This window comes from Crocodylus porosus, unplaced genomic scaffold, assembly GCF_001723895.1.
Source record: "Crocodylus porosus isolate Cpor-Errol unplaced genomic scaffold, CroPor_comp1, whole genome shotgun sequence".
In the NCBI taxonomy this organism is placed as follows: domain Eukaryota; kingdom Metazoa; phylum Chordata; order Crocodylia; family Crocodylidae; genus Crocodylus; species Crocodylus porosus.
In genome coordinates this window covers 16,973,877-16,986,758 of record NW_017728928.1, presented here as the reverse complement: position 1 = coordinate 16,986,758, position 12,882 = coordinate 16,973,877, and the positions used below count along the sequence as shown (strand labels likewise).

At 45.1% G+C, this 12,882-nt stretch overlaps 1 protein-coding gene across 1 annotated transcript in view; it reads right to left on the bottom strand.

The window, feature by feature from the left end:
* Window positions 1–7,070, bottom strand: part of TRIM16 (tripartite motif containing 16) — an 87,314-nt gene extending 80,244 nt beyond the window's left edge. The window contains exon 1 of the mRNA XM_019542727.1: window positions 6,947–7,070. Coding sequence (XP_019398272.1) covers window positions 6,947–6,997 — 51 coding nt within the window. The 5' untranslated portion in view covers window positions 6,998–7,070. The remainder of the gene's footprint in view (window positions 1–6,946) is intronic.
* Between the last annotated feature and the right edge of the window lie 5,812 nt (window positions 7,071–12,882).

Below are 12,882 nucleotides of genomic sequence, written 5' to 3'. Positions count from 1 at the left end.
CATCATGCAGCGTGGGACAGTGGGGGTATCTGGAATCGCCCCCCCGCCCCACAGCACCCAGTGAGCACTGACGCTTTTCTATAAAGTACTGGGAGTGGGTGAGGGTCAGGGGGCCGCCTGATGGTGCCCTCCCCTGCCCCTAGTACTTACCAGCTCGGAGTCAGCTGCAGCTCCCTGCTGCAGCAACTGGGGACTGGCCGAATCATTAAAGATTTGAAGCGGTTCAGACCTTTAAATTGGTCCCGATTTGATTCAGAGGTTCAGCCACCGAATCGAGCTGAATCTCCCTCAAATCAAATCAGCACTCAAAGTTTCACACAGCCCTACTATGTACCTGTATCTCATCTGCCACAAGACTTGAACTAAGTGTTGCCAATATTGCAGTCTGCTTTGACTCTGCCTACCTGCCAGCTGGCTTCTGGCTACTTCAAGTCAGCCTTGCCTCCCATCAGCCGCCATCCTCTTTGGTAACTAAAGCTGTGCAAGGCACAGTAGGTCCCAACCATATGGAGACTTGGGTGAATTTTGTTTAAGTTTTGGCTTGTTTACACATCTTTTCACTGATCTCACTTTGTGTTTTATACTCTGGACCCATGAAATGTAATCTCCTGATTTCACTACATGCTCCATTACAGGGAAGGCTAAAAGCTGGGTGACGTGTATGGAATCTTTCACCTATCCAAACCCATGCCACAACATTACTGTAGTGATCCCAGGTCACCCATGTATTTAGAGTCTAAGGTTTTTAACACAGAATACACCATGCCAGCTGGCAACCTCAGATTAACTGGGCATCAGAAGCTGAACCAGCCTCCAGCCAGCCAGCTGGAGATAATCCATCCAGGGCAGGGGTCGGGCATACAAGCAGCAAAAAAAGCTTGTACTGAACTGGAAGTCCCCAGCTGCTCTCCCCACTACCTCAGCCCCTAAAGAGACGATAAGAGAGACAGGTCCCTGAGCCTGGTGGGCACTGCAGGAGGTAGAGCAGAAGTGGTGAATAGAAGGGATGGAGCTGGGCTGAGCATACAGGACAGAGCTATTATCCCTACTTTACTAATGAGGAACTACAGATCAGTGAAGCAGAAGTGGAATCAGTGGGACTTCAAGTGCCTAGCTACCTTTTTTGGGCCTGGCCCTAGGTGGCTGCCCCACAGGGACACACAGTACATCTGTGGCAACAGAAGCAAACTCCTGAGTCCCAGGCTAACATCCTCAGCACTGGACCACCCTTCTTCCTGAAACTACATGGAGTTGCTTGGATAATGGATGTTGCAGAGGTGCCAAGGACTATGATTATATCCCTGCTTGTCTCCACTTGTACTCTCAGAAGTCAGGGAAAATCTTAAGGAGATGATGGCCTCCCCCTCCTTTCCCACTTCTCCTTGCTTAGCTCAAAAATGTGGGCAGAGGTTCTGCACCATTTTGCCCTCCAGAACTTCACAAAATCTGTTACTTAATCCCAGAGCACTCCAGCCCAAAACATTATATTGGGATGAATCACTCGCTGACCTATGCCTTCTGGAGTGTTCAGTTTCTAATTTTATGGGCTGTATCAACTGAGTTATTGAATCCAGATGTCTTCAACACACAACTGCAAAGCACCAGAGAGGAGTTGGTGGCAGGGACTGGAGCCAGTGGTTCATTTTTCACAAATAAACAATGTCCTATGACACGGAGGGCCATCTCATCTCCCCCTTGGCTGCCTTGGATTCTCAAGGAGCAGAAGCGGGGTTATCACCACAAGCATTTACAAATTTATTTTGATCCACATCTTTTTCACTCTCCTTCTCTAAACTCCTAGCACCCCAATGGCTGCACAAGTATTCATATATATATATATATATATAGGCTGTGATGGCTCCCCAAAGGGTGACGTTTGAAACAGCAACAATGGAGGTATGTGCTTAGCTTGGCTTTGGTGCTTCAGCTAGGAGTAGCAAACCTTCAGTAGGTACCATAAGAAGGAGGAGCCAGATTCTAGCATTGGCTTCCTCTGTATCATTGACTGCTGGCATGAGCTGCCCATTGGCTTATGACCCCTGACAATGGTTGGGTAGGGCCAGGTGGTTTGGATAGAAATGAAGATTAATGAGTGACAGTAGACATATAGTTGTCCCAGGAAATCAGGATTTAATGCACTGCCTACACCGGTAGTAAGGGTCCAATGAACTTGAAATCATTCTCAGGCTCATACCTGCCAGCCTTTGTATCAGTGGTGTCAAACTCTGTTGGCCTCCCAGCCATATCCAGACTTCAGGCTGGACCTAGATCCAGTGGCAGTGGCAGAGCAAGCAGCATCAGGGAACAGCCAGGGTTAGAGGGTTAATGCAGCTATTTCTCACCCCCTCCCTCCCTGATGCCAACATGCACTCATAACAGGGCCCGATGCCCCAGATTTCAGCAGTGAGCCCTGTCCCTATGCACCATTCCCTCAAATTCCCAGCCCTTCTAGGAGCTCTACAGGCCACAGCTGCATGGGCTGATCCAGCCTTCAGACTGTATGTTTGCTATACCTGCCCTATACTATACCAAATCTTTATGCTCAGATCTTGGGGGCTGTCAGAGCTGCTCAGTTTCCATGTAAGAGGTTCTCCTGACCTGTACTCACCCACCTGCCTGCCGCTTCTTGAAGAGTATTTGGAACTGACAGGGATAGGCAGGGCTCAAGCACAGAAACTCCACCAATAGCAACCCCATTATCCCTTGCTTCTGGCTCTTCCACATCCTACTTCTTCTCTTTACTGCCCATAAGTGGGCACACATCCCAAACAAGAGAGAAGTCGTGTGCAGATGGATTCCTAGAAGACTCCATTTTGCGTGCTGTAAAAGAACTTGGGATACATTTTTGTGCTGTGCTTGAAATATAAGGAGCACAATGTCAACAGTCTTAGGTCACCTAGCTTGGGCTGTTTGTGGGCAAACACAAGGCCACGCTTACCAGTATAAACATACCCTCAGATACAAGCCCTGCCTACACACTATGTAGAAGGATACTGAGTGACAGGGTTCCTACACATTTGTCCCCAGACACAGGCAAAATAGGGCACCACCTTTGTAGTGCAGATGGCCCTTAATATGTCTATGAGCCATCCTCATGCCTTCAGGAGTCAAAGTTTCTATTGTGATTTGGGGACATAGCTAATGTGCCATATACATGTCAGTACTAAATCAGTACTTTAAATGCATCAAGAATGACAATTCTGTAATAAAGTCTCCAGTAGGGCTGTATTTATACGGTAAGATAAAGAAATTTCTGCTTTACTGGATGGTTGACTACTTAGAAGAAACTGAAAATCCCAAAAAACCAGCATGTCATGGTTCTTGGGTAAACTTGGGCCAACTCCTTTGGGGATACTGAGCCTGCTCTGATTGTTCAAAAGATCTGAGAGCAGGACAAGGGTTTCTGCAGTTCAGTCTGGCTGACAGTAGAAGATCAAATACCACCATCACCTCTCACACATTTCAAGTGGATTTGTTAAACTGTATTAACCTCTGTGTAAAGAATCTTATCGCAAATTAAAGTAGCCTGAATTTGATTTAGCTTAATTCGCTTTTGAAGTGAAGTCACCTAAGTAAAATTAAGGCCACTTTCACTCCAGATAGAAGAGTCTATACACAGGCTAATTCCAGTTCAATAAATCTACATTATATTCGCATCTAAGTAATTCAGATTGGCTTTCCTGAGTAGAAAAGTAGACCAGCCCTTACTTCAAAAAATGCAACCCAAATTCAGATGATGATACCTTCTTTCTTTAATGAAAGTACCCAGGTGCTTGGTTGATGGGTCTGGTTGCGATTGAATGAAGTGCTGAACAAGCTAGTCTGACTACGCAGCCTGCATGCTACATCCCAGGACACTGCCATGAAGGAAACCCTGCATGCTGGATCCTGCGGTGCATGTGCCAAATTCCAACAAATGAGACTGTGTAGCTGCCTCAAGGTGTTTCTGAGCATGCTTGAATAAGCACCCTAAGACAGAGAGCCTGAGACCAGGGCTGGACACATCACCAGGGCCACTCTAAAAGGGCTATATTGCCTAATTTTGGGGTGTGGGACAGGAGCTGGTGGGCAGGGCAAGCATCCTGATAATGCTCCTGGCAATGGCATAGAGGGGGTATAGACTTGTCCAAAGACACTCGCTGCTCCAGAGAGTCTGCAGTCTAGGTGACAGATGGGAAACAGCAGACAGAGGAGACAGATAAATGGGAGTGAGGATGAGATAATGATGGAGAAAACAGAGCTTTGCATTCAAGAAGTCTCAGCTCAGCACTTGCTCAGCCTATAGAGGTGTCACAGAGATGGAGCACACCTGGCAGAGGGAAGGGATGAAAGAGGATGTGAGCAGGTGGTTCGCTCTGTGTGCTTCTCCCCAAAAAAATCCTGTGGCAGTAAAGGGACGGGGAACAAGGACAGGAGCACTCACAGGGACAGAAAGGGTTTATTTTCAAAACGGCTTCCTGTCCTCTCCCTTATTGGAGGCTCTGGCATGGTGACCTGGGTCTATCAGAGCAGGGGATTTCAAAGAACTGTCTGCAGATTCCATATCTTCCAGAGGGGATTTTTCAGCTCGTACGTCACTGACAATTTACTATAATGATGCCAGAAAACTGACACAGACCCATAATATGTTAAGGACAGATATAGTATCAAGAGTGCTGGAGACTGCCTGTAGGATGAGAGCATATGCTTAGAACAAAAGACTGGAAGCCAAAAAAGAAAGCTGAGTTCTCTTCATTGCTGTCCTATGTTGGGACTTTAAGCAAATCGTTTTACCTTTTGGCTTCAGTCTGCTTCCCTGTAAAACAGCCTCATACAGCTACCTCATGAATAAATTCCAGGAAGGGGAATGTGTGCAACCAGTTTTCACTATGGGCTTTGTATCCAAGTGCTCATATAATTTCTATTCTGAGTAGGTCCTAAAGAAAGTAAGTTAAAGGCTAAGGAAACATACAGAAGTTTTACTAGTTACCCTCTGTATTCTGTATTTCAGTTACATTTGTCTGTGAACTGGACCGCTCTGTACTCACAGCAATGCAACTTAATGGACTTTGTCCTAAGACCTGCAGTCTACTCCTTGTCCTGCCGCTGACCAGTTGTGTGACCTTGGCCAAGTCATAACTACTGTATGCCTTAGCTTCCCCCTAAAGAGGCTCAGAAAATAGCCATCTCTGTTACAGTGAAGTGCTGTGAGCTACCATGTTTGTTCACATACCACAGACCCTTTCCCTTAAAATCAGCCCTCCAACACTGAGGTGTGTGTCTTCAGCAAAGAAGCTGTTTTATTCTTCACTGGAATTGAAGAATGGAGGAACAGAAGCATGCAGAAACTGTGCTCTAATGGCTGCCAAAATAGCTCCCACTTTTCTCTGGTCCAACAAGTAGAAGGGGCAGAGTCCAGTGTTAACCTTCTTATAGCTGCTAAGGAATCTGCAGTAGCAACTTGGTGAGCTTTGTCGCCTAAAGAAGCAGTTGAGTTGGCTCGGGGCAAGCAAGCTGTGTAGTGTCTCAATATAGCTTGTGGTGTGGAAACAACTCTTTCTTAATTATAAGAACTTCAGTAAAAACATGTTGCCAAAGCCATCTTACTACTGCCCTTGTAAGGGTCTGTGACCTAGTCTTGTTGCTGTCCTGCCTCACCAGAACATTTCCACTGCCATGCCCAGACAGTCTTCTGGGATGCCATGCTATCTAGACACTCTCTGTTTCCAGTAGGTCTTACTCTATGTCATACAGCCAGTCATGACTTGGGGGAAAATCTTTTTTTCTGCATTCTGCCTTTCAAAAACTACGGTGTGCATCTTATTAGGGAGGAGGCTGTGATATGTGAGAAAATAAAGTTTATGGAATGAGATCTTAGATAAGTAAATATCCACACTAAGTTCCATCTACATACAACTGTATTAAATAATATGTATTCAAATGAAAAACATGGTCAAAATAACCTTTAAAAAAAATTGACCATTTTTGCAGAACGTTTTGGGAAAGAGTTTAGCCAACTTTACAGCGGTATCTCCCCTTTGTCCCCTTGCTTTTTTTTTTCTTTTCCCAGTAGCTGAATGGAAAAAAAGGGAAGAAAAGGAGAGGAAAGAAAAGCCAAGCAAAGCACCAAAATGGGAAGCATTGAAACTTACCGTTTTCTAGAAACATGCTGATGAAAATATTCAAAAGAATGAAAGCAACAGTCCTTTTTTTAAACCTATGGATTGAAAATAACCTCTGTACTCTCAATAGTTTATATGCATTTTCTTTTTCCATTTTTCACAAGCTCTCCTGATTTTCACCCCCACAAGCTTTCACCCCAGTGCAAAGGAAACAAGGCAAGGCCTCACAGTTCCCCTTCAGCTCTGATGGCCTAAGGCATACCTAAGGCTCTGGCCTAAAGCTCTGCATGAGGTGGGAAAGGTAATTTCCCAAAATCAAGCTCTTGCTATTTGGTGTGCATGCATTACATCATGTCATATGCAGGCCAGCTGACCTGTCACACACTAAGAGCCTATTATGATGTTTGCGCTGCATTTCAAGTCTGTCTGTGGCTTCCAGTGCTTGCTAACGTGATACACACACACACACGCACAAGGTTCCAGAATTCTGTTTCACTTAATGGAGGACCAGAGTACATCTTGAGATCACCTCTGAGCTACTCGACTAAAGTGCAGGAGTGATTTTATTACCCACTCTGGAACATTATTACCCACCCATTGAAAGAGGATTTCCCTCTGGATACACCCAGACATCTCCCTGTTCCCATAAAGGGGATGCACATGCCCAGTGGGGTAACAGAATTGGTAACTCAGTTAGTCTCAAGCAGGTAAAACAGGATTATGCTTTAGATGTTTTTTCTTTTCTTTCCTGTATCTTTGGAAATAATAGGATATTATATTTGCATCATGTGGGGTGAGGGAGGGAAAGAGAGAAGGTATTAAAACTAAAAATACAAGACATGTACCTTTGCACTGGAACTGGAGCTCAATTTTTTGAATGCAGGTGACCAAATCATTATTGCACTTCGCTTTTTCTATGTTGCTCCTCGTTGCAGTAATTTTCTGCTGTCCTGCAACCTAGGACTGAGCAATGTAATATGAGCATTGCAACTGAGTTAATAATTGTCTTGTGCAGAAGCAGCGTGCACTTCAAGAATGTTCTGAGGACATCTTGGAGATTAGTTTTGCACATGACTGACCTCTTTGTGCCGCTTTTTAGCCTGACGTGAATCAAAACAACTGACTTGTAACACCCCCTGGAAAGCCAGGGTTTACTGTAAGGAAATCTTTGCCAGAACTGAAACTATAGCAACTGCTGCAATAAAATAGCATTTCAGTATAAATCTATTTTTACAATGCATTGCCACATTCATGGCATGACAGATTACACCATCCTCAAACCTTTGCTACAAAGAGATTTAGTCAGATTAGTGTCCCAGCAGTTAGAAATGGAAAAAGGTCACAGGATCATCAAGTACCTTCCCCCTAAAAGTGTGGAAATATTACCCGGAGAGAAGATATTAAATTGATACAATACTTCATGTAGCCAAAAGGCTTAGAATGACTTTGGGCCAAATCCAGGCTTCACTGAAGGCAAAAGGACAGTTGCAAAGTACATCAATGGAACTACCATAGCCAAACTCATCACTGGATTTGCCGTGAAGCCTGGAAAAAGGTATTTATGCTACTATGTTAGCAGTAAAAGGTAGCAGAGCTTCCATTTTACCCTTTACCTTGGCTCTGTTGAAATCAGTGGGAATTTTTCCATAGACTTCAAATACAGCAAAAATTTCACCCAAAGCATTTTTTAGCTCAATATCTGGAAGGACCTGACTCTTCAAACCTTTTCACTCCAAAGTTTCTGGGCTTATACTACATGGTTTTTTAGCCTCTTTCATGGGGGAAAACATCTTTGGATTCTAACCATGATGGAAAACAAGAGATGTTCAGTTCTTTCTCCCCTTGCTGGTATTTCTAGCAGGTTGTAATATGGCAATGGAGATCATTTTCATGATATACTGTAAGACAGGAAACCTGCAGAGGTTGTGGAATCTCTGGCTTTGGAAGTTTTTAAGAGCAGGTTAGACAAACACTTGTCTAGAATGATTTAGAAAGAGACCATCTTGCCTTGACCAAGGGGCCACTCCAGCTCTACTTTTCTATCATTATATAAGATGGGACACTACAGACAAAAATCCTAGGAAGTAGGTGTCACGCTCCAGCTGGACTCTGCCAGCTTTACCCAGCAACAGATGCCGCCAAGCACTCTCCTCACAATTTGGAAAGCCCCTATTTGGTTTGCCACATGGCCCCTGGCCATACGCAGGGAAAACCCTGTCCCCTGGGGAAAAACCTGCGAACATTTTGGCGGGAAAGATGTGACCAGTCGGGGTTTGAGGTTGGCTTGTCATCTGGCCTATAAAGACTGGGCTGGATTTTTCCACCCAGAGAGAGAGAGAGAGAGAGAGAGTGCGCAGATGCCAGAGCATCCATCGCTCGGTCAGCTAGCTACAGCAGAAGCCAGAGCTTCCACCGCTCAGTGGGTAGGCCTGGCCAGCTTCCCACGGCTTCTCCTGTCTCCGGAGCAACTCTGTACCGACTGGTTCGTTTTATTCTCAGGATATCCATCGTTTTGCTTTACATCCGTTCCTTATTCGGACCGGGATGGATCATTTTGTTTTTATTCGTTCATCCCTCACCCGAACCGAGATCCATCATTTTGTTTTTTGTTCTTTCATCTCTTACCTGAACTGGGACAGAAATCCGCCCGTGCAGCCACATTCACACCGGTGGTGCGTAAGTGAGAGACTTTGTTTGTCGTTCGTTCGTCCCTTATCCGAACCTGGACTGAACCAAGCGTAACTGCCTGCGCAGCCACATCTACATCAGTGGTGCGCAAGAAAGAGACTAAATAAAAGAAAATGTTTTGGAACCGTTACGAGTCCGTCTCTCCCTCTCGCAACCTAACATCAGGGGATAGAACCCACCAGGGCAACAGCCGCAACCTGGCTCGCGCCCCTCACAGTAAGTAGTATTTTTGGGAGACAAAATCTGACCACAGGGACACTCAAAGATCTGACCCTACATTGGAAGGGGCCTGATGTTAATATGCTGTTAGGTGACCTCAGGTGTTCTGAGATATGTAATGCCAAGCACAGTAACTCCAAGCAGAGCACCCACCCATTACTGCACAGGTAGTGGCCACAACCATTGGTTCAGAAGGCTCTCACACTTTGCTATATCCTTTACAGGACAGAACCAAGAGACAAACTCCATTTAAAAAAGATACTGACTCCAGATCCAACTATTTTTGGAGACTACTGCCATGAATATGTAGGGCTGACAGCACTAACTTGATGAGGGAGATCTGCCTTGCTAATCATACCAGATCTCTGCACCCCAGGCCTGAAGCACCTCTACTGTTTCAGCTTGGCCTCCCACCTGTGATCTATAACTTTGACAATTTAAGTCTCACCTGATGTGTCTCTTGCTAATTGATTCTTGGGCCCAACACACCTCTGCTAATGTGTATCACTTCTAATCTACAACCTGCCCCCACATCTTGCTAGCACTGGGCTCCAACTTGGCCAGTGTACCCTATCCTGACCCACAGGACCCTCTGCTGCTAAAGCTGCACTCTGCTGCTGCCTTTCAGGCTTGCCATACAGTGCTCCCCACTGTTGCAGCTCTGAATCCCACACATAATTCAGGGCACCTTGGGTGAAATTCACTTAGGACCTAGTCAGATCAAGCCTTATACAATAGTTAAGGGACAGATTCTGTTGCACTTACTATGAGCTTAGGAATCTAAGTGCTGCTCTATTTCATCCTACTTGAGTCCCTGAAAACCTTTTAATTCAAAAGGTGGATGGATCCTTTTTCTTCTCACTGCCTTTTTGTGACTCAATCTTAAGGGTCAGAAGATGGTGCATTAAAAAATAGATGTATTAATGGTTTTTCAGAGTGAAATAAAACCATACTTAGGCACTTAAGTCCACTTAGATGCCCACTAGGTAGAATAGAATCTGGACCCAAGTCTCCAAAAGAGATCTTAAGTGGAACTTGGGTTTTGCACAGACCTTGTACTGGCCTCCTGCACAGGTGTGTCCCAGCCTTACCAAAGCTATGGACAAGATGAATGCACAGCTATCACCCTTTTTTCTTCCAAATAGTATAGAATGTGTGCAAGGCCTGCATAAAATCATCAAGGTGACCTTCCAAAGGGAGTCAGAGTTCATCAAGACATCTTCCCTCTCTAGAAATTGTATGGAGCTCTAAAGGTTAAAGCAAGGCGCTGCACCCTGTGGGTTGCAGATCACTTTCTGTCTTTGTCTTTGATATTTGAAATGAAAGGACTCCACTGACCTGCTCCTTTTGGACTCTGTTTGTCTGTAAATAAGCACACCTTAGGTGGACTGAAATGAGCAAGCCGTGTAGATTCCTCGCCCAATATTTGGAAAAGTTGTATCCTGCTCACTCTCTTAAACAAATCCCTGTGTCACTAGTCTGTAAAAATAGAAAAACAGAGCCTCTTTTCCTAAGTATTTACCAAAGTCATTTGTGCATGACTTGATGACAGTACTTGCACAAACTATGGAACCCTCTCCATGGATATTTAGGGAGTGAGCCATGGGGAGTAAAGTATATATTATTGCTTTGAGCTATTCTAGAATATGTAGCTTTCTCTGTGAGCTAGATGAACCATTTCCCCCTGCCACATTTACCAGTGCACCATGAGTGTGAAATGTCATGAGAACAGGATAGAAGCACTTTACACCCACCTTGCCGTGGCACAAATGACTGCATAAGGTGCACAACAGCGGAGAACTACTTAGCACATTTTCCCTCAGGCCAATCTGATATGTGGAAATTTGACATGTAAGCAAAAAGGAACCGATCAGTTTCCACAAGCTTTTTTTTAAACTCCTTATCCAACCCTTTCCTCCAAATGTTTTTATATTTTTTTTAAATGAGTTTGAGGTGAAGTGGGGATTCCTTGGGCTAAGTAATTGATATCACTGACTGCAATGAGGACACACAACTGCTGATCTACTGCCTCCCCCTTCACTGTTCTACCACAGAGTATCTCAGTCCAGCCCTCCACCAGCCCAAGCTCGCTTGTTCTTTGGTCTCTCTTCAGCTGACACTAATAATCAAACCAAAATTTCAGAAATGGCCTGTGACTATGGTGGCCTCGGTTTGTCATGAGTCACACTCGGGCCTGATATTCAAAGGTGCTAGGAACCCACAGATCTCACTAAGTGCATCTGGAGTGACAGGTGCTCAGAGCCAAAAAATGGAAGCACCTATAATTAGAGACTGCTCTTCAAAGGCTTGACCTTAACCTCTTTGCATGGGTTTCCCCCAATGCAGAATGAGGATCAGACTTGCCTGCTTCCCAGGGGGTTACTTGGAAGTTTTCTCAGCCAGTGCTTTCAAAGTGCTTTGAAGATGAAGCTTTATTATGTGCTAAATTGAAAAATGATGTTTCAGCTCATCAGATACTTCTTGGGGAGGAGATTCAGGAAGCTAGAGCTATGTGACCATAATATGCTATGAAACTGAATAGCTAAACATAAAATTCCAGTTTGGGACCATATTACAAGCTGATGTAAAACTGGATCTTTCCCATTGACTTCAATGGAAGGACACTGCTTTACACCAACTGAAGATCTGGCCATTTCAGAAAAATAGGCCTGTTCCTCTAAGATATGTATATGACCCCGTTTACCTTAGTCTGAGTACCTCACAACACCCATTGAGATAGGAATTACTATTCCTATTTTACTGATGAGGAACTGAAGCACAGACAGTAAGGGTCAATACTTATTTGACCTGTATGCTTCCAAATATCCATTACGTGGCTGCATAAGTCTAATTTTTGGCACTTATGCAGAGACTTATTCCCACTTCCACTTGTGTAGCTGAGCTCGCCCTGTGCTTGCCTTCTCTGCATGTTTGAAGGCTGAATAATAGCTTTACAGCTTCTCAGGTAGAATATAATTGCCCAGCTACACACAAAAGTCCCCAAAAGTTGGATTGGAAAAGAACCATAACCAGCAGCTGCTTGACACAAGATCATGAGTGGCAGTTTCTACCTTTTAGCCCACTAGCCTGTTGGTTATTGCATTTGCACAATGAATGGGAAGCCTAGGCCATGGATGAGAGTTACATTTATAGCATCAAATATACCTTTGTAGTGCTACAGAAAGTGAGCATACAGCCCTTCAAGCTGTCTGCAGAGCTACAAAATGGACAAAAGTGCTACAGAACAGTACTTCTTTCAAAGGGGAACTTTGGTAAAGCAGTGGCAGCAATTCCCTCGGGAGCCGTTTTGTTAGGGCCATGTCAGTCGGCAGAACTGCTGTTCTGTTGAACCCAGGGGCCCCGCACCCGTCCAGCTCCGCTGATCAGCAAAGCCAGGAGGAAGGTTCGGGTTAAGGAATATCCACAACCACTGCAAGTCCTGGAGTTTCGGAAGTGGCAGTGGCACTACCAGGAGTGGCAGGGGCAAAGAGAGCTGTTCTGCGCACCCCCACCACCTTCACAGGTGACAGGTGGCTCTTTGGGAGTTGTTGCTTTTCACCAGCAGCCAGCTGATCATCATCAGCCTGGTCCCTTCCCTGGCAAAGGAGAGGAAAGTCTGTCAGTCATCAGGATCCCCTGGGAAAGGGGATGCTCCTTGTGTAACCCCCCAACCCCTCCAGTCAGGTTTGAACCTACATCTTCTACTTCTCCACAATATTTCCCACTGCTGTTGATCCATTTTAGCCAACAAATATTAAAGTGCAGAAAGCCTAAAGTGCAGAAAGAGCAGGCAGGGGAAGGGGTCAGGGCGAAGCAGTGGAGTCAAGGATGCAGTTTCCAGCCCTAGTGCAGGTCCTTGTTGCCTGGCCCCTGC